General features: G+C 34.1%; 4 protein-coding genes across 7 annotated transcripts; 1 reads left to right on the top strand and 3 right to left on the bottom strand.

Moving 5' to 3' along the window:
- Positions 1-257: 257 nt before the first annotated feature.
- LOC18042323 (probable receptor-like protein kinase At1g11050) lies at positions 258-2,321 on the bottom strand. Its single transcript, XM_024184961.1, has 2 exons — positions 2,232-2,321; positions 258-2,135 (listed from the first exon to the last, which is right to left on the bottom strand). The coding sequence occupies exons 1-2, from the start codon at positions 2,233-2,235 to the stop codon at positions 385-387; spliced, it is 1,755 nt and encodes a 584-aa protein (XP_024040729.1). The 5' UTR covers positions 2,236-2,321; the 3' UTR covers positions 258-384.
- A 3,747-nt stretch (positions 2,322-6,068) lies between these two features.
- Positions 6,069-8,194, bottom strand: LOC18041941 (probable receptor-like protein kinase At1g11050). The gene has a single exon (XM_006434201.2). The coding sequence runs from the start codon at positions 8,117-8,119 to the stop codon at positions 6,275-6,277; it is 1,845 nt and encodes a 614-aa protein (XP_006434264.1). The 5' UTR covers positions 8,120-8,194; the 3' UTR covers positions 6,069-6,274.
- A 2,283-nt stretch (positions 8,195-10,477) lies between these two features.
- Positions 10,478-15,871, top strand: LOC18041579 (auxilin-related protein 1). Of its 4 annotated transcripts, none has more exons than XM_024184040.1 (9): positions 10,478-11,530; positions 12,082-12,311; positions 12,413-12,666; positions 12,743-12,878; positions 12,964-13,064; positions 13,507-13,572; positions 13,809-13,898; positions 14,775-14,927; positions 15,429-15,871. In XM_024184040.1, the coding sequence occupies exons 1-9, from the start codon at positions 10,953-10,955 to the stop codon at positions 15,465-15,467; spliced, it is 1,647 nt and encodes a 548-aa protein (XP_024039808.1). In that variant the 5' UTR covers positions 10,478-10,952; the 3' UTR covers positions 15,468-15,871. The 4 variants fall into 4 exon arrangements, with proteins under 4 accessions (XP_024039808.1, XP_024039806.1, XP_006434262.1 ...); XM_024184038.1 differs by having other exon boundaries at positions 10,479-11,530; positions 14,775-14,945; XM_006434199.2 differs by having other exon boundaries at positions 10,480-11,530; positions 12,794-12,878; positions 14,775-14,945.
- A 3,249-nt stretch (positions 15,872-19,120) lies between these two features.
- Positions 19,121-21,691, bottom strand: LOC18041578 (amino acid permease 3). Its single transcript, XM_006434198.2, has 6 exons — positions 21,298-21,691; positions 20,949-21,182; positions 20,750-20,843; positions 20,411-20,625; positions 20,169-20,308; positions 19,121-20,054 (listed from the first exon to the last, which is right to left on the bottom strand). Exons 1-6 carry the CDS (start codon positions 21,401-21,403, stop codon positions 19,401-19,403), a joined length of 1,443 nt encoding a protein of 480 aa, XP_006434261.1. The 5' UTR covers positions 21,404-21,691; the 3' UTR covers positions 19,121-19,400.
- Between the last annotated feature and the right edge of the window lie 5,924 nt (positions 21,692-27,615).

Here is a 27,615-nt window from a genome sequence, read left to right as displayed (position 1 = left end):
TGGTTTCAATGACTAAATGAAATGAGCTATGCTTCATGGTCTTTACAATACAACCAGTAAAAGAGGCTCTTCAGCTGCTTGCAAGTTGTAATTCGGCATCTGACTACATATTTATGTTCAGGTTACTTTGCTGATGAATTTATTACCAAGTATCAACACTGTCACTTCACTGGTATAGATAGCAAGTTCAACTCCTGTTCATGGACATAGAAAAGAATTAACAATTTTGTTGGCCAATTATCGTGAGTATCAAACTTCTCTTTTAAGCTACTAAATGTTCAGTATGTTGAATGTAATTACACAGAATTAAATGCTCAAAATTTAACTGGCATAAATATTACAAAACTATAACAACTTAATTTCCATGGACCATGGAGCTAAAAACTATACAAATGAAATTGTGCTCGTCATGCTAGAGCTAGTAGCTGATCTATCAGTACTTGTAGAGAAACTATATCGCGACGGAGAAGATCTTAAACATTCATGGCTAAGCGGCAATGGCCTGTCTGGCAATTTTGGTATATCAATATCACCTTCAAGCATCTTCAAAGCATCAGTAATGGTGGGTCTAAGAGCCACCATGACATGAGCACACAATATTCCCACTAGCACAAACCTCTCCATCACTGCTCTTGCCCCTTCCGCTCTTATAAACTCATCAAAGATATCATCCACCTTCCCAGATTTTGCCAGCACCCAAGCCCAGTCAGTGATCAACTGAAACGGTGAAGTTGACGTGTCCAGTACTTTCCTTCCACTCATGAGTTCAAGAATCACAATCCCAAAGCTGTAGACATCGCTCTTCTCTGTTAACTGTCCGTAGAGAGCGTATTCAGGAGCTAAGTACCCGAATGTGCCTGCCACTCTTGTTGTCAAATGAGAATGGCCTTCCAAGCTTTGCTTTGCTAATCCGAAATCAGCAACTTTGGCATTCAGTTCTGAGTCCAACAGTATGTTTGTAGACTTTATGTCTCGATGATAAATGCCGGGTTTGAGTCCGTAGTGCAAGTATGCGATTCCTTTGGCGACATCCACAATTATTTTCTTTCGCTGGGGCCATGTTAATTGCTTTCTTTTGTGACTGATTGATAAGTGGTCGCTGAGAGTGCCGTTAGGCATGTAATCATAGACAAGGAATCTTCTTTTACCGCTCGAGTCATCGCTTGTAACGCAGCAGCCTCTAAGAGATAGAAGATTCCTATGCCTTATTTTGCTAATGATCTCAACTTCGTTGGTGAAGTCTTCGTCACCTTTTGTGTCCAAATCGAGAATTTGTTTCACTGCAACCAAATTGCCATGCCGTAGTGTTCCTTTGTACACGATCCCTGATGCGCCTTGGCCTATGAGATTATTCTGAGAAAATCCATTTGTAGCTTGTTCAAGCTCAGATACATGAAACCATTTGGCCCCCGAATTTGGTAACACACTGGCCTGCAAATTGCTCACAAATTGTTCATGTAAAGCACTTTGTTTCCTTTTCTTATTCCACTTTCTGTACAGAATGATCAGCCCAGAAGCAAGCAAAAAACCCAATAAAGCACCCAATAACCCGATAACTAATTTGATTGTTCTGTTATTGCTGGATTGATTCTTTGTCTTTGAGCTAGAAATCGGCAAGCGTAATATGCAAGCAACAGCGGCTTCATCCTTAGGATCATTAAGAATACCAGTAGCATATAACACAGCAAAATAAAAGCATTTGGTTGAATTTGGTTGAATGCTTAACAGCTTAGCATTCACACTGTAACCGGCTTCAACGCATGAACTGCACTGAGAAAATCCAGAAAAATTCTTGCAAGCTGGATCTAATGCACTTGTCGGGCCGACCAGCTTTTTCCAATCTTCAATAGTAACAATCCCAGCACAAAATGAAGTATTACTGGCAAATTGGGTCGCGTTGGGAAAGCAAGTGGGGACTACAGATGGATTTATGGACAAGGTGGCGAGTCTGCCCTGCAGTTCAGACAAGCAAAATGCTGAGGCGGTTTCATTTGGGAACTGAAATAATGATGTTTCTCTGAGGTGCGCAGCAAGTCCCATGCCAATAAGGCTAAGGAGAGTTGCACAGCAGAATTTTCCATTAGGATCCAGGCATGACGACCTGTCCCAAGGGTAAGTTTGGACATAACTGAGATCTACAGGACATGATGAAGAATTGACTGAATCAATTGAGAAAACGATGATGAAGAGGAAGAGGAAGAGGAAAATGGAAATGGAGAAAACAGACTTACCCATGTTTCAGAGTCTCTGTATGGTTGCATAAACCATAAAAGCATTCATGATCTTAATTTACATTAGTCTTATGAAGTATAATGGAACACTGTTAAATTATTGACGGCCACCGGTCAAAGTACTCAATTTCTAGGAATTTTATACGGATTGTCATTATAATATGGATTTGGTCTTGTATTGTTAGCTGGTCAAAGTCAGTGCACTTTAAGATTTAAGTTTTAAGACACGGAAAATGATGGCAGGTGCGTGTACTACCTTTTTTTTAATGCAAGAGGGCAAGTAAATCAATCAATATAATAACGCTGCCATGCGTGCATGCTTAGCTGTATGTTTTATCTTCTTTATAATTAACAAATACTTTCCGTTGAATCTAAGAGATGTATAACCAATTGTAGGCCGTGTTTGGTATTGAGTATTAGTTATGGATTTTTGTGATTGTTAAATCCACGCCCGTAAAAAGTTTAAATTGTTAAATCCACGCCCGTAAAAAGCGCCGGGCTTTTATTTTTCTAAAAAATCCGCGCGCATGTTATAACAATTACAAATCCATCTATAACCTACAACAATTTTTTTTACGGGCTCTCATATTTAAACTTAGAGTAATGATACAGCCATAAATTCTTGTACAAACTGACGTGGCATTAATTCATTGGTTGAATGAAAATATAAATTAATAAAAACAAATTATATGGGCCAAGTGATATTTAATTCAACCAATCTTATCATGTCACATCAGTTTGTACAAAATAAGTTTGTACAAGAGTTTGTGGCTGTATCATTACTCTTTAACTTATAAATATTGATAAAATACTTTTAATAACACATAAAAATTTTAATTATCTAATTTAAACTATAAATTTATAATAATAATTTAAAAATCTACATGAAACACTCAATTTTAGATTTTATCACTGTAAATAAGAAATTAAAGTTTCAACTTTAAAATAAATAAACAAATCAATATATCAATTTATCACAAAATATTTTTATTGTAGGATCATCATCACTAAGATCAACGCCTTGCTTCATCTTTTAATCAATATATAAGTATTTTAACAATATTAATAAGTAGTAGAAAACTACTGTTAACAATTAAGTAAACAAATAAGAACCCAACTTTAGTAAGTAATCATTAGGTTCAATTTACTAAAGCAACACAAATGAAATTAAATTAAAATATTAGTATTATTGAACTTTATATATATATATATATATATATATATATATAGTGGTTGGTGAGTTAAGTTAGGTTCATGAATTAAGAAGATTGAGTCACTGATGATAACTTTAGCTTATATATTTTTATGATTACATTTTTTATGTAAATTTTATGATTAAAATTCAAAAAATAAATAATTTTTTTTAAAAAAAAGTATGTCGATCAATGGAGACTGATATCATTAACTCACCCGCAACTAGCAGTGGGCTTAAATTTGAAATACTAAATCCACCCGTAACCGGCAAAATTACTTAAAGTAGGCGGGTCTTTATAGGTGGATTTTAACATGTAATTTTGCCATCCCTTGTATTAAGATTGGTTAACTATAGTTTAAAAGGTATGGTATTAAAGTGGTTGGTAAAGACTACTTGTTATATTTTAGAAACTACGTTAATTTGATCAATTATTTTTATGATGAAAATTTTATAATATCCTCATTATTTGTGTCAAAATTATTATTTCTAAGTCATCTTTATTATATATTATTAATTTTTATTTCATAATTACATCTGTTTTTTTCACATAAACTAAAAAGTTATAATATCTTAATACCAAACAACACCTTAAATTGTTTGCATGTTAAGATTGAATATTTTCAATTTGGTGAACATAAAAGTAATATAGTGGTTAAGGCCAAGCATTTGAAAAGTTGACGGATGTTTTTTTTTTCTTTTTTGTTTGAATGGACTGTAGATGGAGTCAGCGGAAGCAAAGGTCCAAGAAGTGGCTTCTTCTTGCTTCTTTTTGCTCCAGAGAAAAGCAACCGCATGCTTTGACCTTTCAAAGTTGAAAACAGAGTAGTTCTCCAAACTTATGTGTAAATAACAAACGTGTCGACTTCCAATGGGTTAATATACTTTTAACAGTATAAACTTTCAAATATTGATACCATCTTAGTACTTACAAATATTGACTTCCAATGGGTTAATATACTTATTTTAAACATATGGATAAACGTATCTTGTAAAAGTATATGAACCCATTGGAAGTCAATATTGTAACATTTTATAGGCTTGAGGATTCAAGGCAATTTCGTTGAAACCTTCGAGATTGGTTGGCCTGGAAGAGTAGGTAAAGGCCTTCGCCCTTGGCGGTTTTCTTTCCTTTGTTGGCTTGTTGATTTATTTGGTAAATGTTAAATAAATAGGGGTAGTTTATGGGGTTACATTCTAGAATTTTAAAGAGTACATTACGAAATAAGTTGTTGCTACATAAATATTAGTTTGGTTTGAAGAAAAGTAAGAAAATTAATTAAATAAAGAAAGGAGGGGAGAGTATATTGAAATTCTTTTCTAATGTTTGATTTGCTACAAAATTATACAAAGAAAGGAAATGTCTTAACTTTTATTTGGACAATTTCACTCTTTAGTGTTAAACTTTCAATATTTATCATTAATATAATTCAAAAATTAAACAATAAATTTATTTAATATACTATATAAATAAATAATAAAAATTATTTTAAGTAATATAATTATATTTATAATTAAACTATGTTCAAAAAGTTTATTAACATAATTTTATTTTAAAATTAGTTTAATTTAATTTATTTCTAAATAAATTATGACATAATACAAATAATTTCTTAATTAATATATTATAATTTAAAAATTTTATTTGAATAAAAAAATAGAGTTGCCGCCGCCACCATCGAAGTCGTTGCGTCTCGCTGTAGGCCACCACTGTACCATGTCATTTCAACTTGAGAATTATATGTAAATTATCATAACTTGACGATCTATAGATTGAAACAACTTATTTGACCCAAATACTTAATGTTTGTCTAGATTTGAAATAGTTAGAAAGTTTTCAAATTTCTATTGATCGAATTTGAGGAAGATAAATTCATTTTTTCAATTGTGTGACAGTAAAACGATGTTGCTCGTCGGCCGGCAACTCCAACGGTACAGGTGGTGACGTCTCACGTGCAGTTGTCGGTGGCAGAGGAGCCGTATAGCGATGGCAGAGATGGTGGTCTAGCGACCGTTAAATTTTTATTTCTATTTTTTAAAATTAAATAAATAAATAAAGTGATTTTATTAAATTGTTTAAATCATTACTTTAACTTTTACTAATAAAAAATTAATTATCTGCATTATTAAATTGATAAAATAAAATTGTTAATAATAATTATTTGATAATATCAAACAAATTAATAAAAAACTGAAGGGGTAATTTTGGATGTTTTGGCTTCCAATAGAGGAGGAATTCAAATTCATCACTTTTTTGTGTGAAATCTAAACTCCACATTATAATGTATATTAAATTTTAATGAAAATTAAATTTTTATAAATTATGGTAATTCAAACAAAGGAAATAAGAAAGAAATTTAAATTACTTTCCTTTCCCCCTTTCTCTCCTTCCAACCAAACACCACCTAAGTGTGGTTATTAGACTAAAATCTCATTGTTAATTGTCTACAATCGACAGATATAATTGATTTCATTAAACATTAATTGCGTACCCTTTCCTCTTAAATAATATTTTATAAGTATATATGATTACAAATAATATTTCTCCAAGCAGATTAATTTGATTTTGAATATGATTAATCCCTGATACAGACCTATCATAGGATCAGTTTAAATATTGTTTGACATTGTAACAAACTAGTAAATAAAAAAATAAACAGACAAATTTTCTCCTTAAAAACAGAGAATCAAACTCCTCTGTTGAACTACATTACCTGTATGTATTTACACAGTAAAATTTATCATAATTCAAAAATATATAGCATACACACACAGCCACTTCTGAAGAACTAAGTTAGCTGGTATCACAAACTATCTGATTCTAGCAAATTTAAACTCCATGGTGCTAAAGCTATACACTTGATATCGTACTCGTCATGCCAGAGGTAGCAATTGATCTTTCATTAGTCATCAAAAAACTATACCTTGACGGAGAAGCTTTAAAAGATTCATGGGTTAGCGGCAATGGCCTCTCTGGCAATGTTGGTATATCAATATCACCTTCAAGCATTTTCAGAGCATCAGCAATGGTGGGTCTAAGAGCCACCATAACATGAGCACACAATATTCCCACACGCACAAACCTCTCCATCACGGCTCTTGACCCTTCTTCTCTAATAAACTCATCAAAGATTTCATCCACCTTCCCAGAATTTGCTAGCATCCAAGCCCAGTCCGTGATCAGTAGAAACGATGAATTTGATGTTTCAAGCACTTTCCTTCCACTCATGAGTTCAAGAATCACAATGCCAAAGCTGTAAACATCGCTCTTCTCCGTTAACTGTCCGTAGAGAGCGTACTCAGGAGCTAAGTAACCGTATGTGCCTGCCACTCTTGTTGTGAGATGGGACTGGCCTTCTAAACTTTGCTTTGCTAATCCGAAATCTGCAACTTTGGCTTTCATCTCTGAGTCTAACAGTATGTTTGTGGACTTTATGTCTCGATGATAAATGGCGGGTTTGAGTCCGTAGTGCAAGTATGCAAGTCCTTTGGCAACATCCAGGATTATTTTCTTCCGCTGAGGCCATGCCAATTGCTTTCTTGTGAGAGCGTTTGATATATGGTCACCGAGACTGCCATTGGGCATGAAATCACAAACAAGAAATCTTCTTTTGCCCTTCTCGTCATCGCTTGAAACGCAGCAGCCTCTAAGAGATAGAAGATTTCTGTGCCTTATTTTACTTATGATCTCAACTTCATTAATAAATTCTTCGTCCCCTTTTGTGTCTAAATCAGTAATTTGCTTTACTGCAACCAAGGTTCCATCCTCAAGAGTTCCTTTGTACACAATCCCCGATGCGCCTTGGCCTATGAGATTTTTCTGAGAGAATCCACCGGTAGCTTGATCAAGCTCAGATTCACGAAACCATTTAGCACCCGAGTTTGGTAACACACTGTCCTTAAAACTTCTCACAAATTCCTCGTGTAAAGCATTCCGTTTCCTTTTCTTATACCACTTTCTGTACATAATGATCAATCCACCAGCAAGCAGAACACCCAAAAGAGCACCCAGTAATGCGACTACTATTTTGATCACTCTATCATTACTGGACGAGTTCTTCGACCCTGAGGTAGAAAGAGGCAAGCCTAGTATGCAAGCAGCCGTGGCTTCATCCTTAGGATCATTGAGGATACCAGCAGCGTATAATATAGCAAAGTAAAAGCATTTTGTTGAATTTTGTTGTATGCTTACCAGCTGAGAATTCACTTTGTAACCAGCTTCAACACATGAACTGCACTGGGTAAATCCAGTCATGTTCTTGCAATCGGAGTCTAGCGCGCTTGTCGGACCAACCAATTTTCTCCAGTCTTTAGTTGTTACAATTCCAGCACAACTTGAAGGTCTTGTGACAAATTGGTATTTGTCGGGAAAGCAAGCGGCGACTAAAGATGGATTTATCGACAAGGCGGCAAGATTGTGTTGAAAATCAGATAAGCAAGAAGAGGAAGCAGTTTCGTTTGGTAATTGAAACATTGAGGTCTCTCTAAGGTATAGAGCAAGTCCGATGCCAACAAGGCTAGTGAGAGTCTGGCAGCATAGTTTTCCATCAGGATCCAGGCACTGAGACCTGTCCCAAGGGTAAGTCTGGACGTAGCTAAGATCTAAAGGACATGAAGAATTGGTTGCTGAATCAATGAAGGAAACGGTGGAGAAGAAGAGGAGAAGATGGAAAGAGAACAAAAGGGACTTGGCCATGTTCACCTCTTTTCCGTGTTTAATTGGCTAACTCCCTAAAAGCCCGAAGCCAGCCTTGAGAGACGTTGACTAAGAGTTGTTTTATGAACGTTTGAGCAGTGATTATCAACATTGGCCGGCTGCTGGTGGGCTGGTCAACGTGCACGTTTTTGGTTTAAGACTAGGATAAGGATTATTAATATTATATTACATGTGTCATATGTGTGCTTCGGATGCAGATAAGACGAGGGTGGGTAAGTAATTATCTAAAAGGCGTATTCTCAGATACCTTCCGTGAGGTTTGGTGATTTATCGGTAAAACGGAGAGCATTGTAAAATACTAACATGGTACCCCCAACTCCCACCAATGAAATGCTTTTTCTACTTATGTGGATTATGTCTGGTCTACTAATGCTGTGAGTAATACAGGTCCAATCTCTTTATGAATGTAATGCCTTAAAATCACTATGATTCAACAATGAAACATATTTGTCTTGGACAATTTAATCAAACAGCTCAGGAACAAATCATAACTAGTCAAGACTAATGTAATAAACAATAAACAATTGTATTTTTAGAATGTTAATTCCTTAGACGACATTTCAAAAAAACATATGCTTGTCAAATTTCATAATCCCAAAACAACAATCAAAGAATTGTTCATTAGTAAATCCAAAATCAACCTTGTTTGTGTCGCAGTCCAATAAACAATCCATGACACATTTTAGCGTCTTTTAACATCTTTGTAAACTTCGACTATTTATCATATAAAAATAAAAAACTCATTTTCTTCTTAAAATTCATCTGTAAGTTTATATTTAGTATTAATTCTTGATTTTGGTTTTGACATTTGGTTATCCTTGTCAACATATAATTACCCTCTCTCTCTCTCTCTCTCTCACTCACTTAGTTTGACTTCAAAGGGTACAAAAGTAATTGCAGTGTATTCACGGGGCTGCTGTTAACACTTAAACAGTTAACGGGGTCTATGTACCTATTTCACGATTCTCTCTCTTTAAGTGATGCTTTGTCAAAGTAGGAGGAGGAAATCTGATAATGTCCTTATTCTTAAGGCAATATGAAAATCCCAACTAGCTGTTTTTGTTTACTCCTTTGATTAACAAAAGATTCCCTTTCCGATCTTCGACGAAATTTCGATAAACTCCATGTGTATATCAAACTCTTTAATTAACACAAGGTGGAGTATTTTAACTTTTTTCCAAGTAGTCTGTTAAGATTTGTCTCTATTATCAGTACTATTATTAATGTACATCATTTCCCATCTCTTCACTCCTCTATTATGTGAGGGCCAATATTGTATTATTAGTGGCATTTTCGAGTATTTTAAAATATGCCACTTCTGTTAACGTGTTCCCAATTTTATTTATTCTTTTTATATAAAAATAACTTTTTTGCAAAAAGTCATTGAAGCAGGTCACAAGTGGGTGGGCTGTCATAACAGTTAGTATAATAATTAATAAATGCCTTTATTTTCAGGCTGTCCAGAAAACAAAGTACAATGAGTTGAGGCGCGAGCGTTTTGATAAACAAATATGAATAAAACGGCCAGCCAAGTATAGCAATTTAACAAGTTCTATAAGATTTAATTAGTTATTAATGGCTCTCAGTTGCATGAAGAAGTGAAAGCGAAAACAGTGGAGGCTTTTTATAATTTTCCCTTTACTAGTCAATAGTTTTTTATTAAGTTCGGACGGTAGGTAGAAACTGTAAAGAAATTTTATTGAATATAAGAATAAGAGGGGAACGCCTTCTCTCTCTCTCTCTTTTTTTTTTTGGTAAAAAAAAGAAGTGCAATAAAATTAGCATAAAAAGCGTTTTATAGGAAGAATTTCATAAAACAAGATTTAAAATAAAAAATATATATGAAAATCAAAACCTCAAAAAAGAAAGTCAAGTGGTGGATACGTCATCTCCTCATCTCCTCATCTCCTCATCTCCTCATCTTTAAAGTCAATAATTTGTGAGAGTATATTTTCTTCTTTTCTTTGGTGTAAATTTTTTATAGAGTTTCTTCATGCTTTTATAGTGTACAATGTTGTTTAATCGATTGCAACCGGCTGCAACAGTCGATCATTTGGCTTGACTTTTTCAGTCAACCCGGTCTGCAACCGTTTCAGCCAGTTATGCTTTCTTTCTTTTTTATCCATGTGGTAGATTTTTATTGGTTAGTTAGTCAAATCACAGGCTGTAAGTTACGAAAATTGTAACTTAGGGGGATCCTTTACGTAAGGATGGAAATGAATTGTCGGTGGAAAGAAATTATTCGACATTTGGAAAGCAAAAGCCGTATGGTAAGTAGAATACTGGCCCACACTAATTAATTGAATCTTCCTCTTGCTTGCGTGATATTTTATTTTATTTTATTTCTATAAAAAAAAATTAATAAAAAGTGTAGCTTGTGCCGGACGGCACCATTTTTCACCCACCGCCGAGCTTGGGAGAGGGGCGACAGCAGAGAGTGCTTTCTTGATTCACAAAAATTCTCTCCTTTCAAATTCTCCCGGAAGAATTTTGATGCCACTCATTTTTTCATCATCGCCCACTTCCCGCCAATTTGTCTCCACCATCTAAACCCAATCTCTCTCTCTCTCTCCATTTTCCCCCAAAAAAAAAAAAAAAAAACAGAAAAAGGAAAAAATTTCACTAGCTCCCCTGTTTCATATCCCCTTTTTTTTCCACTCAATTAAATTACGTAACTGAAAAAATAGAGAAAAGTAACTTGTTTGACGCTATATCTTTAATCTCGTTTTCTCATAACAATCATACCGATTTCATAGAACTTTATCTTTTTAGATCAATTTGGAGTTAATAATAGATTCATCAAATTGCGATCATGGACGAGTTCAGTGCCTTAACGGAGCGTTTTGGTTTGAAGCAGCAAGGGAAATCAGCTCCAATGGCCGCATCAAAACGACCCGCCTACAATGGCACAGCCCGTAGTTTCTCTTCGAATTCCGGCTCAAACTCAAAACCCTCATCGCATAGTCAAAATCAAAATTCTTATAGTGGGGGCTTTCCCGATGATATTCTCTTTCAATCGAACACCGGTAACAAGGAATCTCAAGGCCGATACGATGACCATTTTGGTCAATTTCAAACTTCCACGATCAATTCCAGTAATGGCTCGTCTTTGGATTACGGTTCTGCGTTCATGGGATCGGGGATTTCGGGTTCTAATGCTTATACATATGACGACGACGACGATGATGATCTTTTTGGGTTGAAGAAGAACATAAACGAAGACCTATCTGGGTCGTTTGTTTCGCCACCGGAGAAGGGTGATTCAGTTGATGATTTGTTGGGTGGTTTTGGTGTTGGAGCTGATTCGAATTCGGAGCGTCTGAAGCAAAACGAAGCTGGTTCTGATGATTTGATACCTGGCTTTGGTGCAAGCACTTCTTCAAACGATGGGTATTTTTTTAGCTTAATAAATTTACTTCACTTTCTAACTTGTCTTGTATATTAAATGATTTTCAATGCTTTATTCAATCGAATGATTCCCAAGTTTTTTCCTTGTTTATTAGTCAAACCAAAATGATTAGAGAAGCTCTGTTTTATTTGTTTGATAAAGAATGCGGTACATTGTGTATTATGACTTTTTTTATTATTTTACAGAATAGGATTAAATCATATTTGAAGCAAATTTTGGGTAGTAAATGGCTGTAAGTGCTAGTTTGATGATTCTGTTTCTCAGAGATCTCAATGTTTACTTTCACAATGTATGGCGGAAATTTAAGCTTTTTAGCCAATAGTTTTTTCCAAGCTTTTAGGTGCAAATCATCATGTGCACACAATCTTATTATGTTTCAAAGACCTTCGGAGAGTTAACTTAGCAGAGTCTTCCATTGCTTTTATTATGAAGATGCATATTTAGTGTGATAGAATTTGTGTGGATAATGTAAAATTCAATTTGATAAGTTGAGATAATTGACATCTATTTCTGTTTCATTCCTTTTGTGCAGAACAAATGCCAAGGCAACTGAATCAACGTACTTGTCGGCAAAAGACCCATTTATAGTGTTAGAAGCTGCTTCAAACCCAGCATATGGTTCCTCAGATTCATTCACGGACGCACTGGATGAACTTGGCAAGCTCACTCAATCTGGGGCTACAAAGCCGGATGGTCCATCAACAGCTTCTAGGACATTGAAACCCCCTCCTAAACCATCTCAAGTTTTGAAGGTCGATGAAGGTCACTTTTCTTCCTTTTACTGTGAAGATTTGGTCTGGTAGAGCTTTTCTTTCCTCCATTCCCTGATAACCTTTGTAGTACTAACATTCTTTATGTTGCAGTTCAAAATCCAGTTGTATCTTCAATAGATGAACTTGAAGATTTTGCAAGGTGTAGGGTGCGAGATAGTCCTGATAGAAGCTCAGTATGTACTCCTAAGGAAATGAGGGAGTGGCATAGTCCCAAAGCTAGTAAGTATAAAGAAGCCAAAGATGCAGCTAAAAGAACCCCAAAAAAGAGTGAAGATGATCTAGAGTCCTATTCGAGCGTGGGTACTCGGTCAAGCAGTGTACCAAAATCAAGGGCTACCTCTTCAGTAAGGGTTATTGATATAAAATTACACCATTTGCAACACCGAAGATTAAAATATTTGCTTCTTGTATGCTATCCAGGATCCTATCTTTGATGCAAAAATTAACAGGAAAGGGCCTGATATGGTGCAGGAAAAAACTTCTGGTGGCTCATCCCACATAAAGAAGGCTTCCTCTACCACTAATTTAGAAGATGACTTTTTTTCTGTTTTGGGAGGTAGTTTGTTTCAGAAATTCACTTTCGTTTACAGCGCTATAATCATTTGTTGTGGAAAATCTCAAGCTGATGCTTTTGCTTCCAGCAGCAACCTCAGCAGTTGGAGAATTTGAGGAGTATGAAGGGGAAAGTGAAGAAAGACGACGAGCTAGATTGAAACGTCAGCAAAAGACTCATGACCGAATGGTGTGTGTTTTCTTGATTTTCTAAGATGAAATTGCATTTTCCTTTTTATACCTATTATGAATTCTGAAAGGAAGGCTCATTGGTATTAGGTGGAAAGAAATTTTCCAAGGAAATGATATAGGAACATGGAAATTATAGAAAGAGGAAAAAGTGAATAGAAATATTCCATTCAAGCAGCAGTCCAAAGGCAATCCTTTCTTCTTTTGTATCTGAATGCTTTTGGCCTCTTTATCTTAATCTTCTTGTCAAAGCATCAGCTATACATGAAAAAAACTTAGATCAATTCCCTTGGCCATTGGGCCTTAGTTGCATCATTTTGGTTTTAGATTTACAGTACATGGCTTATATTCCTTGTGGATAGTTGGGGGTTAAACTTTTGTTGAATTAAATATTTTTATCTATCTTCATATGGGAATTTTAAAGTTTAGATGTTGTATTGTAGGTGAAAGCAGTTGCTGATTTTAACCAGCAGGAGTTTCAAACTCAGCAAGAACAAGAAGAGAGGCGTGTAAGTAGCTGTTGTATTCCATATGAGTTTCTAATGCATTTATGAGGATTATTTATGCTGATTCTGCAAGTTAAATATCAGATAAATTGGGATTAAATTTACACGTATTTTATTTCTTCACTATTTTCCCTTGGTTGGAAATTGGGGACAAAGTGGCCACAGTTGTGCCTCTTCTCTTTTCATCATTGCTGCTTAAACTAGACTGATCCAATTACTTTTTTTATCATAATTTGCAGAGGATTGCTGATTCTTTGAATGTCGAGATAAAGCGTTGGGTTGCAGGAAAAGAAGGCAATATGCGTGCATTACTATCCTCGTTGCAATATGTGAGTTCTTTAATTAGTTTTCAGCATTATACTTCTTGGATTTTGAAGGGGAAGAAAATCAGCAATACATTTAATTTCTGGATTAGTTGCTGGTTTTCATCTTTGTTATTGGATTGTAGTCCACCCAGAAAAAAATTTGAGGTTGGAGTATATGAAAAGTTACACAAAGGGAGTTTTTGCAACCTCTTATTATTTTCTAACCCTAGGGAGTGTTCTTGTTGACTGACTCTTTGCTTCTTTTTTCCTTTCTGCCACCTTCTAATATTTTCTGACCCTAGGGAGTAGTCCTCGTTGACTGAAGTTCATATTTTGTCTGATTGGAAATGTGAAGTGCACTTTTCATGCATATACATTTACTATGATTCAGGTATCATATATAATATATTTATTCATCGTAACTGAAAATATTTGGCTAGAAGTGAATGTGATAAGCGTTACAAGTATCCGCTTTGCAGTTGAATGTATGACTACCAGCAACATTCATTTTTATGTCTAATTCTGTTTATATGGTCTGTTAACTGTAGAAATGGATGGCTTGCTAAAACTCATGTTTGTTCTACGTCTTTTACCCCCACACCCACCCCAAAAAAGAAGGGAAAGAAAAGCATAAGATAACACTTGTTATGATTCCAATTTTAGGAAACACAGTTATGATGTTTTTCATGTATTCTATGCTTCCTTAACTATATATAAGATTGCAAAATGGTGGTAAGAGTACACCAAAATTACCTACATTGAGGGGAAAACGTAGTGTTATTTTCACATTTTGAAACTACTTTCAGTTGTTTTAGGATTTGTATTCTCGTTACTGCCTGATGGAATGAGCATTTTACTTTTATTGCAACTAATCCCCACTATTTGCGGAATGGTGAGCAGGTGCTTTGGCCTGAATGTGGCTGGGAGCCAGTTCCCCTGACAGATTTGATTACTTCATCCTCAGTTAAGAAGGTTTTCAGAAAGGCAAGGTTGCTTCTACATCCAGACAAGGTCCAAGGAGCTAACATTCAACAAAAGTATACTGCAGAGAAGGTTTTTAATATTCTCCAAGTATGTTACCCATATTCTGTGTAGTGTGTACATATTTGTGTAGCTAAGATCTAAATTTTTCCTAGATATAGGATTTTATTATTGGATTTGGATATAAGCTTCATTGAATGACCATACATGCTTTTGTAACTATGTATAATAAAATTTCACAATAGAGACCATTGACAACCAAGATTTTGCTAATGTTTGGTTTAAATTAGTAGGAAATATATTCATGGAGTTTTCTCAGTAATATGCCATATAGGCTGAAAAAAAATAAAAACTTTGGAAGAGGGAAAATTTAATTAGAGCTTGAACTATTCTAGTTCTTTTCAGTTTGAAGACTTAAACACATTAGAGACTCATGATCCATAAGGTTTCATGAAATTCGAATGATGTAACCCAAAGATTAATGCATAACTCTACTCATTCTGGTGTTTGAACTCCCCAATTCTTGTGTAGTGGTGTTTGATTTTATGTTGCGTTTGATTTGTGTCAAAACAGGAAGCTTGGGAGAAGTTCAGCAAGGAAGAACCTTGTTAAAAACTTACGACTAGACAAAACTTCCGAAAATCTACTCACATCATTCATGGAAAGTTATACTACCTTCGGGATGAAAGCTGCATATGCCCTTGCTTTTGAAGCTCGTTTCTCTTTTGTACTTCAGTCCAGATTCCACAAATGAATTTAAGTCACATCATTCACGGAAAGTTATACTAAATTTGGGATGAAAGCTGCATATGCACTTGCTTTTGAAGTTCTTATCTGTTTCTCTTTTTACTTCAATCCAGATTCCACGAAATGCATGGTGAAGAAAGAGTTCTATTTTTGTATGTTGGTGTAAATGATGAAGAGAGGAATATTTTATATTCTCTCAATCCACACTAGAAGTCCCCTGGAAAATTTGAGTAGCCATAATATTCTGGATGGTGAGTATTTCTGTTTTCTTTTCTTCTTTTATTTTACTCAATATTTCTTTTATTTATTTTGTAACTGTTTTAGGGTGCGTTTGGGATTGAAGTGCTGTAGTTTTTAAGTTACAGCTGCTGTGAAAAAAAAGCTGTAATTATGAAACAAAAATTAATAATATATAATAAATATAAAATTTAAATAATAATTTTGATAAAATTATTAAAGATATAATAAATTTTATATTATACAAGTGAAAAATCATAACAATATAGCTTAAAAGCTACAACAGCTAGCGTTTATCAAATACTTTAGTGCTGTAGCTTTTAAGTTACAGCTGCCCAATCTCAATCCCAAACGCACCCTTAGTCCGTGAGTGGTTACATTTTCGAATAATTAGATCAGATGCACGTTCGTTGCTGTGTGTGCAATTCATTCATGGTTCCTGGATGAGCCAACTTGACTGATTTTCGGAGCATATGATAAAATAGTTTTTTTTAAATATATTTAAATTATTAATATAAAAATAACGAATGATTACCATAGCACTATCTATCAAGGACTTTATTTGACAATTAGTTGCTTCGTCGCACGACAGCAACATCAAAAACCGGAGCACGTTAGCTCCAAACATCCTCAAGAGGTTTAAAAGTAAATTATGGGTATGGCAACACGTCTTATTCGTTGATCATAGTCGACATGGAAACAATAAACTTTGAAATGGAATCTTGTTTAAACACTCAAATTTGATCATCCGTATGCATGCATACTTTTAGGGGCGATGGTTTGGATATTTATGTTTATGCTTCATGTAATTATCTCGGGCAAGAATGTAAGTCACTGCACTAAATTGCGAATTGGGTGATGGGCGTGCAACAAAATGAATTTCATAAGCACGTTGTAGACTAGAGTGATTTGGCCATTTGGGTCTGCGAGCCGACGGTTGACTTGTGAATTTTTTTTTTTTATTGATATATTATAATCAGAGTTTTACCGATATTTACAATCAGAAATTAATTTTTTTTTTGATAGACTAATATATTACAATCAGAGTTCTATTGATATTTATAATTAGAAATAAAATCGGAACTTTCTTGAGTAATCATATTATAGTACAACCCGAATGTCACACTCACTATTAATATTAAAAGGAGATCGATTCTATCATAATATAGGGAGACGGAGACAACTAACCCCAATTATACAGAGAAGTCAAGTCCTAACGCTGTGCGAGCTGGGACTTGAATCCATACCCTCAAGGTTGTTGAGAGTTATTGAGGGCATGGGCGTGCGAATAGGTTATGGCCCATTGACAGTTGACTTGCGAAATTTGAAAGTTAAAAATTTGAAAAATTTATTGGCCCATCGAATATCCTGTGAACTTTCTTAGGGCAGAGGCATAAATTTTCAATATCACTCAACACATGATGTCCTGTCCTTGTTGAATTGAGAAAAGCTACAAGAAGAAGTTTCCCGTAAATTCTTTTGAAATTTCGAAAAGTAAGTTCGATGAGGATCTGTAAACAACCTTTAATATCACTTTATAACTTGGTAATTACAGTGTATGTTGCTAGTCACTATTGCATCACTAAATGGAGATCAAATGTCCGGTAGAGTCTTTCGTTCATTCAATGAATTTATACATCTGATTCTAAGTCGTATTTGGATTCTACTGAACCATCATTATGTTATTTACTGCAAAGTGAATTTTGCCTTTAGTGAAAGAAAGAATCATTAAAACCCCTCAACCCTTGGAGATTCTTCTATTATATTATATATAATTCTCCATTTCTTACGGAGTAATTATGATCGAAGAGAACAACGTGATCGTTTTATTTTTTTTATATAATAAAAAGTTGATTACCAACCCACCAGTTGTCTTGTTTAGACCTTTCAAATGAACATAAAAGAAAAAGTCCTAAGTGGCTTATGATGGTTGCGACGCATGGCCGTCCACGTATCTCCGGCAACTGCGACTAAGGTGGCCGCTCCACTACTGTCTACTGCCGTTTCTCTAGGCATCACCATTAATATATACATTATCATCCCTTATTATCAAAATGTGAAAAAGTACAATTTGGTTTATACATTAAAGAAAGTATGCTACTTGATAACCTCAATTTTGAAGCTCTTCTTGAATTAAAGTCATAAATTTTATTAGTGGAACACGCTTTTTTCTCGTTATTTTCACATGTTCTTTTTTTTTTTCCCCCAAAAATAAAAAATGAAGCCACAATTCAAGTATATACCATTTGTCCTCCAATATTTAAGTGCTTTATTTTATGACATGTTACTCATTAATGTTTTTCTTATTGATTATTTCATTGTTGTGATGTGAGACCACAGTTTCAATTAAGATCCCAACCACTATCATCTCAATTAAGGTGGTATACATCTATTGGACAGTTAAAGAACCTTTGATTTCCTACTTCACTCTTGAGATCAAAGGTTCTTTATCTCCTCATGTAACTATAGGAATACTATTTCACTACATCCGAGAGTGCCCTCTTCATTCTTCTTTGGAGTAGAATTTCGAGTTAGGATTTGATAGATTTTTTGGTTGAATTTAGATGAACTATGTCAAGACAGGTCTCGACAAACTTTTAACTGTAATATCATAAAGTTATATGATAATTTTTTTTTTAAGAAAAGAAAAACCATTATGTTACTATAAAATACACCCTTGGCTTACATATTTATCATAATCATTAACAAAATACTATTATTATTATTAATTATTATTTTCACGGGAACAAAAGATGTGTTTGGTGACTGAAAGATCCACAGACCCCAAGCCAAGGACCTTTATCATTCTAATTGTCAAATGCCAATGTTATAATTATGATTATTAATGTTCAAGAAAGTGGAGAAGCACTTTTATGAAACAGGATTGCAAAAATAGAGCTCAAATACAAAAACTTACAGATTAAAATTATCTAGGTTGTTCTGACAATTTCAATTTGAGAAAAAAAAAATCTAAAGCTGTTTGCCCACTATCTCTCTTTCTCGAATTTATTATATTCCCATATAACTGCCCGTGCTTTTCACTCTTTACAGGCAAATAGGATTATCGATATTCCTCATAATTGCTTAGATATCGGCACTTTCAATGGTTTTTAAGAAGGTAACAATAACAACTTGCCCTTCGGTTGATTCTAATAACAGTTAGGAGCATGATGAACAATATCCTCCCAATTATTTGCCTGTTGCTCGGTGGCCCATACTTTTATTAAGTGCTTGTTGTAATCATGACTAGTTAATATAACATTGCAAAAACAAAAGATATATAAGCCAGCAACTTGGTTTAAATTTTTCTATTTTGCATTTGGAAAATGGACAACGTTACATTGTTCAAATCTTGAGGACTCCTATGCACAGATACATGGTCCTGCTTTTGTTTGTGATGAGAAGGGCAAAGAGACAACGGAGAGCTAATGAAAACAGCAGTAACATGACCAGTTTAGGCACTTGACATATTAACATAAACAAGAACTGAAAAGTCTAATGATTGATCCTTTTCCTTGTCGAACATCATCAATGGCTACTTCCATTTGTAATCAGACTGAATTAGTAGCTGGTGCTGAAGGGCTTATAAGACTTAAGGTCAGTAACAACTCCTGCAATAGAGCCAGCCGCTGCAGCTATGGTGATTATTAGGCAAGCTACGCTTAGGATTTGGAGACAAAGCCATTTTGTGCTCCACTTTGGTATCTTCTTTTGCGCAATATACATCTCAACAGGGAAGTATACTGTAAGTGGCCAAAATCCTAGAGCTCCGAGGAGACCAACAACGTCGTTAAAGAATGGGAGAAGCATTGAAATCACAGTTGTTAAGATGACAAAAATTGTCCTCCAAACCAACCGGAAGAGGTTGAGGTTGTAGCACTTAAATCCAGGGATTGGGACTTTAATATCCTTTGTGATGAATTCGCTATCCGGGAATCGTTGATGAGCTTGTTTTTCAATGAATGCAAAGAGGGGTTGGCAGAAAACTTGGTATGCACCAACAAGGTGGATGACAATGGCTGCATTGGCTATGTCAAGTAGCCAATATGGGTTATAAAAGCCAAAACCAGTGAGCAAATTTCCGGGCGACAAGTCCCCAAAAGCCGCATAGCCAAAGCAGCCACAGAGCATGTAAAAAAGAGTTGTGACTCCAACACTTATTAGTGAAGCCTTCTTCATTGTCTTTGATTCTGATGGTGGAGATTTAACCGTGTCCTGTTACATAACAATTATTAATTGACGGGGTTACTTCAGCAAATAAATTATCAAACAAACAATATAAGAAACACTTTCGGTTATTTAAATTGTTGGAAAAATTAAGAAATGTACCTGAATTTCAATGAGGATGATGGAGTAAGAATAAGCAAATGCTATGTCTCCAAGTGCTTGGAAGCTTCTCCATATCTTTTGAGTTTCACTAACAGTGCCAATACTAATACCAGTTAAGCTTCCCCTGAATTTGCCGGTTTCTGAAAATTAAGCAAGAAAAAAAGGACACGTTAGCCTTATTAGAAACACACTTCACACCATATTTGAATCAAATTAATTATTAACTCATTAGTGAAAGTTACCTGCAACTTTAGCAATACCAAGGCCAAGACCAATAGTAGAGTAAGTAAAGGACATGACAGCGGCAACAATTGAGAGCCACCATAGCTGATCAAAGTCAGGTATTTGAGAGAGAACAATTTCCACAATGCCAAAAGCAATCATGTATGGATTGCTATTCATATGGCACGGATTCTTATCTCCTTTAGAGTGAAAGCAATTTGACCTTTCTATAGCCCTGATTGACCAAAAAACTCAAAACTCATTATCTCAAATAACCAAGAATAGGAAAAGATCACCAAAATTGAATAAAATTGTGGGGGGGGGGGGGGGGGGGGGGTGGGGAAGGAGGGAGGACTCACATCATGCTTATGGATGAAGCTATAGTGTAACCAATGGCAACTCCGAAAAGGTTCAGATACTGAACAAGCCCGCATATTTTTACTTGAAAGCCACCTGAGAAAATCAGAAGGAAACGAAACAATTGAGTGACCTGAGTTAATCCCAGTTGAAAATTCGGTTATTATTTATTTTTATTTTTTTACAGCAGTGAAATTATACCAAGGTTGGATCTGACAGCATCCACGTAAGTGTAGTTTCTTTTGCCAGTAACAGGGTCACCAGAGCGGTAACAAGCAGCAAGAAGAGTAGAAGTGTAGTAAGTGACAAAAGAAAACAAGAACATAACAGATGGTCCTGCAATCCATCCAAGCTGAGCTGTGGCCCAAGCCAAAGACAGAACCCCAGATCCTATAACAGCTGTTATTATGTGCGCACTTGCAGTCCACAAAGTCCCTGCAGCATAGTAGCAGATAAAAAGAGAACCATCAGTAACAAACTTAACTTGAACAAAAGTGCTCTCGGGAGAAAGAAAAAAAAAAAAGTACTTTAAGATAGCATAAAATTTTACCAGTTCTCTTGAGGCGACCATCATCATCAAAGCACTTGGGGCCACTTTCAGGAAGTGAAACATCAAAAACTTGGTGTTGGTTCTTGGCAGCAGTAACTCCAGCCATCTTTGTTTGTTATGAAAGAGACCAACAAAAATACGCCTTTAAGAATTTGTTCAGCTATAAATATATATGTATTGCCAAATTATATAAGTATGCTCAAACAAAGACAAGCTTTTTTAAGACACAAAGAGATGCGGGTTGTTGCTTCTTTGAGTTATAATTGTAAGTTCAGCTCTCAGTAAAAGTCACTGCTGTAAACAGAACACACAACTGAGATTCATTCACACACTTTCCAAGAATCTCAAAAACCCAAGTGAAGCAAAGTGCTTTTCTTGATGCAAAGAAACTGAATTCTGGATACACAAAGAAGGGGGGCAGTCGAGGGGATATATATATAGGTAGGTGCCAATGTGAAAAAAATCCAAAGGGCACGTGGTGTAAAAAGACACATTGTGTACGCGTATTATGTCAACAACCAGCTTGACTCAAAATCTCATCTTCAGAGCTGCTTCTCTCACACTCTCTCATCACTCGGCTCACCCCCACCATTTAGCTCTGCCCCACGTGATCACTTTCTCACTTCTTTCCTTTTCACTATTATCAACAGAAACAAGTAGCTGCAATCTGAATCTACAAACAACTTTTCACTGTCTTTGAGTCCCCCCCCTTTTTTTTTTCTTTTCTTCTCCCTTTTTTTTCCTAAATAAAGTTACTTTACCCATTATATATCAATATATGTCTTGCCTTATTTTTAATAAGATACAATAACCATATAGCAGTAAAATTATTAACTTTGGCTGTACAAGACGGGCAACCAAATTTGAAACTTGAAATCACTTTTCCATCATGTATATGTACATATAGATGTAGCTTTCAAAATATTCCATGTTGGTCGGGTAGAGTTTGGTGATCAAAGGAGCAGAGCTGCTTTCCTAATTAGTTGGGTTTTTTTTTTTCTTTTTTTTTGGTTTTAAAAATGTTAAAACATACATACATACATACATACATACATATATATATATGCTTTTTCCCCTACAAAATATTTTCAAGTGTTTCCTTAGTATTAAAATGTAAACAAACCCCAAGTTACATATATATTTTCCACGCAAAATTAATAGAATGCCAAGCGTGAAGATAAAAAAAATGTTCATGATTTGTAAATTAAAATGAAATACTTCCAAAAAAGAGTGCAAAAATGCAATCTCAGGACTCTTGTAATTACCTTCATGCCCACACCCTTTCTTTTTTCTCAATGCTTCTCTGCAACTTCAGGAAGCAGAAGCCCAAACAATCCAGAAACAAGGAAGGGGTTATTAACTTGTGAGTTTTGTGTCATCTTCGATCAAGTTCCATTGCTTATATAGTAGAACTGATAGCTGTATCAAGCTATTATTTTTATGTTTAATCTCTTGTATAAAACAAACTTCAGAATCAAAATTCTCACGTGTATGGCTCCTCATCCATCGTTATTTGAAGAGAATATGTTCCTATTCATTATTCATTAAAATTGTAATACGACCAGTCAAAATGCTTTTAACTTATTTGTACGCTTAAAAATATAACACATACATACGGCGCTGCAGCCACTAAGCATGTGCATGATCATGTGCTGCCATTGATTGGTAGTAGATAAGTGGAAAAGCAGTATCAAATTCTTTTCTTTGGTCCCCAATAACTGAGGAAAGAAAGGTTATTAATCAAAGGCACTTAGCTCTTCTAAGCAGACAGTATCTTTGAATTCCCTATTGTTTTTTTTATCGTTGTTTTCTTCTCCATCATGAATGCGATACTTTCTTTTTCTAAGTCCTGAAAATTTTGACACCTCTCCTCTTGTGGAAATTGTGTAAAGCAAAAGTTTTCTTTACAGCTTGATGAAGTTCTTTGTGTATCAAAAAGTGTCACGTCACTCAAGTTTTGATGCTCTTAATATTATTAGAGGTCCTCTTTTTGTGCTAATTCAACAGTTATGATAAATTATATACATAGATTTAATATTTGATATCGATTTATTTTCTTTTATGATGATTGAAAGCTGCCTTATAATGAGGGTTCTAATTCTTATAATTTAAGTTAACTTCTTAGTTAGTCTTTATATTTTAAAAAATATTACCGAGAGGTCTTTATTGTATATTCATTAATTTTCGTTAGAATATACCTAATTATCTTCTACTTTTTACATGTTGCATTTCAGATTTGTTTGATTTTCAAGTTATATCAAATAGAAATACTAATTTACATTTTTACTCTTGAAAAATTAGATTTAACAGCAATGATAGTAACATGATATTTGACTCAAATCATTGGAATTAAAAGATCATTTAGCCCATAAAATATGGGTAAATGATTAATTAAAAATTAACTCCTAATAGAAATGGGTGTTTTAGAAACATGTTAACAATTGTAGATTTTATGTTGAATACAAAACTACGTGAATTGTAATTTCCCTTATTATAGTTTTTTTTTCTTTTAATTACTGAAAATTTCTATTTTCGAACTTTTACATGACATAAATCTTCACTAAGATTTGCTGTCTTACATTTAAAGTTTATCCCAATTTGTCAGGTAGTGATCATGGACTTCTGGTTGGTAAAAACAACAGTAACTTCATTAATTCACCAAATTGGGTTAAAAAAATCAATTAGATATCAATGTACAAGGATTTAAAGGTAGTTGTAAAACACTAAAGAAAGATTATAACTAATCAAAGTGGAGGTGGATTCAATTTGTCCTCCATACGTGGCAAAATACCCTACGCACACGTTGGCCATCGTTATTGCTTGCATCGGGGTTTGTCATTATTGAGAACCCCATTTTCGATCATTTTTTTCTTAAAAGCTATAATTTGTAACCTACTTCAACTTGGTAACTTAATGCAACTTTCTATTAGAAAATTAAGTGGCACCTTGTAGCTATCTATATATATTGTTGTAGAGAGTCGACATTAGTGGAAGAATTAAATAAACACTATAAAAATTCTGGTCTGTTTTTGTTCTATATATCTATGGCCATTTCACTAAGAGATGGGAGGGAATTTAATTATTAGATAAAGGTGATAAGGATTGAAGTACCAAATTGAAAGCCATCAAGAAAATGGGGTTCAATTCTACTCTTATCTACTACAACTAATTAAATTCAATTACGTATTGTATAGCATCATCTTTTTATTTCGAATTAGTTCTATTGGATATATATTACCAAAAGTACTTTTATTTCATAAAGCCATTTAAAAACAAAAAAGCACGTGCGATTTTTATTTTTATTTTTTGGCCAATAACTGCAAATAATTCACAATAATTGTCTGATCATTCAAAAAGCTGTCAATAGAAACAAGTATCCCAAATTGCCTAGAAACCCTTGGCTTACAAAAATTATTATAATTAATTTTTTCAAGATACGTTTCATCAGGATTGGTGATATATATAATCCAATCGGATACCTTCATGTATACAAAAGGCAGTGGTCATCCAAAAGCCAATTAAATTTAGTAGTATCAATTTTACAACTTGAAAACATAATTTGTGTTTGCTGTTTGTTTGTTGTCCCACACGCTTCTGCTAACGATCTTTTCATTAGCTTTGAAATTTCCATCTCGTTATCTTAAAAACAAATTGAAGAAATGCTAATATTTGGAAATCGCTTGCATACAATGCAGCCCTGCCAAGTTACAAAGCGACACACAAATTGCTTTAGAATGGAATAATAAAAGTTTATATATATATATAACGTTATTTTGCTCTAGAAATACATTTTACTACTTAAAAGTTTATATTTTACAAAATGATTACATCCGCATGAAGAATGAGTTGATGTATCTGTGATTCAGTTTTATCTTGACCGATCAAAGATAGACGTGACGTTTTATCTTAAATCAATAAATTCTTAAGATATTTAAAAATAAGTAAAATCCTGAGACATTTTATGTACTTATTATGATTGACGATTTTGCAATTGCTTGTATACAATATACATGTAGGATATGATTCAATCGAAGTATAATCCATGTATTGGTCCGAAATTAAATTTTATGCCAAACCTTATTATTTCGCCTGGCGCCCACCCCCCATAAAAATAAATTAATAAAATGAAAATCATATGGCAATAATTTATGGTCCATTAAGTGATTAATGATTAATTATTGTTGTACAAAGATTACTCCCATAGATTAAAACTAATTAGTTGGTTTAATTAAATAATAATTGTAACAAGTAGGTGGCTGCCGGCTCATGAAATTCTGGTAAGATATTTCTTTTCGAGGAGGAAATCAAGTTAAAAGCATTAACTAATCCAACCTGACAGAAGATATATATTAATTAACTTGTCAAAAGGTATTCCACGCCCAGCTGAATCGTTTGAATGGGTATACAAAAGCACAATTTTAATAAGTGATTGTCTCAATCTCCTTGCTTAAAAGCACTTGTCAAAAAAGCACCTACAAAAAAAATTGTTCTAGATATTGATAGCTACCTCAAAGCAGTTCTGTATACAACAACATCTTTAATTATAATTATATATAGATAGAAGAACTTTTTGATGTCTCATATTTTTCAAGCTTGTAAAAAGTGTTATATAGTCGAGCTCCTCTTTGTCCGTTCGCAAGCCTAAGAGAGCTAGGATATTAAAAATACCTTTCATATATATATATAGACGTATAATTAAATTTTAAGAAAAGATTAATTTAGGCAGCTCAAAGTAGTTGTAAAAGTTAAATATACAACTATAGAAGTAGCGAATTGAATTTTTTTTTTGAAGTATTTTTTTAAAAACATGAAGATTGATTGGATGAATTGCTCCAATTGTATGGATTAAAAGAGTTTTTATCCCATTCAAATATTTATATCCAACTTTATTGATCTGTTAATGAAATTATAAGAGAGCATAGATTTCCAGGCTTGGATTAGTTCAGGACTCTCCCCCACCCACCCCACCCCACCCCACAAAAAAAATCAGGATATTTACATACATGTTTACATATTCTTCTTTATCTAAAGAAAGATAATGCCCACATCCACTACTTGGGCTACTTGCCTTCACATCCACCAAATTCATTGGTTCTTGAATTTCAGTGCATCAACTCCACGAAATTTATGAGCCTAAAATTGCGTACGTTTAGACATCACACATGATGAAATTTGCTAATATTTAAATCTTTATTCATAGAAGTCTGTCAGTCATTATCCTTCCAGAGAACTAAAAAAGTTAACTAACTAACCATGTTTATATAATCTTGTGAAAGAAAGAAGATATATATTTGTTGTTCTTTTGACTTTTAATTTAGTGACCAGCAATAAAGGATGATCAAGGTTGAACTACTACATTTGATTTAATTTGCATGGTAAAGGATTTTTGTAGCATTGGAAGTGTGAAAGGAATAAGTGTTCGAAATTATATAATTGAGCAAATCGTAAGATATATTTTATATGTCTAATGGTTGGCCGACAAACCTGCTAGAAAAGTCGGAGGCTTTGAAGCTAACAAGGAAAGTAATTGATATATAATTATTTATCGTCTGATGATGGAGTTATTATATTAATTGTTACGGTTTCTCTTTGTTTTGATACAAAAAAAATATAAACATAGTATGACATATTGTGTACAATAATATATCAAAAACTCTGGCCACGTGATGCTCTTACAATAGCTAGATTTTGACGAACTTAAAACATTCTTAACATATATATATTCATGATTATTTGTCGTATAATTGATCAGTACTAATTGGAATTAAGTGATTTTTTTTCATGTGCAAAAAACTTACATGAGTTAGATATATGATCGAAGTTTTTCGAAAGAAGAAAATGAACAATTTGGCGAATAATTGTCATGCATTATTGTCTACGTTGAATGATAGTGAGAGAGGATATATAAGAAGATGACCACAGAGAATGTACTTGTAGATGAGGGTCCATTGTACTCAATGGCTCTATTATTTTAGGGTTATTTATTTATTTATTTATTCGTTTTTTATGAGACTCTCTAGTCTCTATTATTTGAGTTGAAAAGTACATTGATTTAAGTATATGTAGCTCATACTTAATTATAGTTCATGTGGAATTTCATCTCATTATGGTTCAAAATTTCGTTATCTCATCATGAAAACTTAGACTTGATTGAAACATCATATTGATAAGAACAATAGGGTTTTCAGAAAACTGTTGTATAATTTTTAAGTTGTAACACAGACAAAATAATCAACAAAAAATATTATTCACGGTTCACCGTATACAAACCTGCTTGCTTGCGCAACAATTTCAAATCCTATATATATAACTTAAGGT

This window comes from Citrus clementina, unplaced genomic scaffold, assembly GCF_000493195.1.
Source record: "Citrus clementina cultivar Clemenules unplaced genomic scaffold, Citrus_clementina_v1.0 scaffold_5, whole genome shotgun sequence".
In the NCBI taxonomy this organism is placed as follows: Eukaryota; Viridiplantae; Streptophyta; class Magnoliopsida; order Sapindales; family Rutaceae; genus Citrus; species Citrus x clementina.
This window is presented reverse-complemented; position numbering and strand designations above follow the sequence as displayed.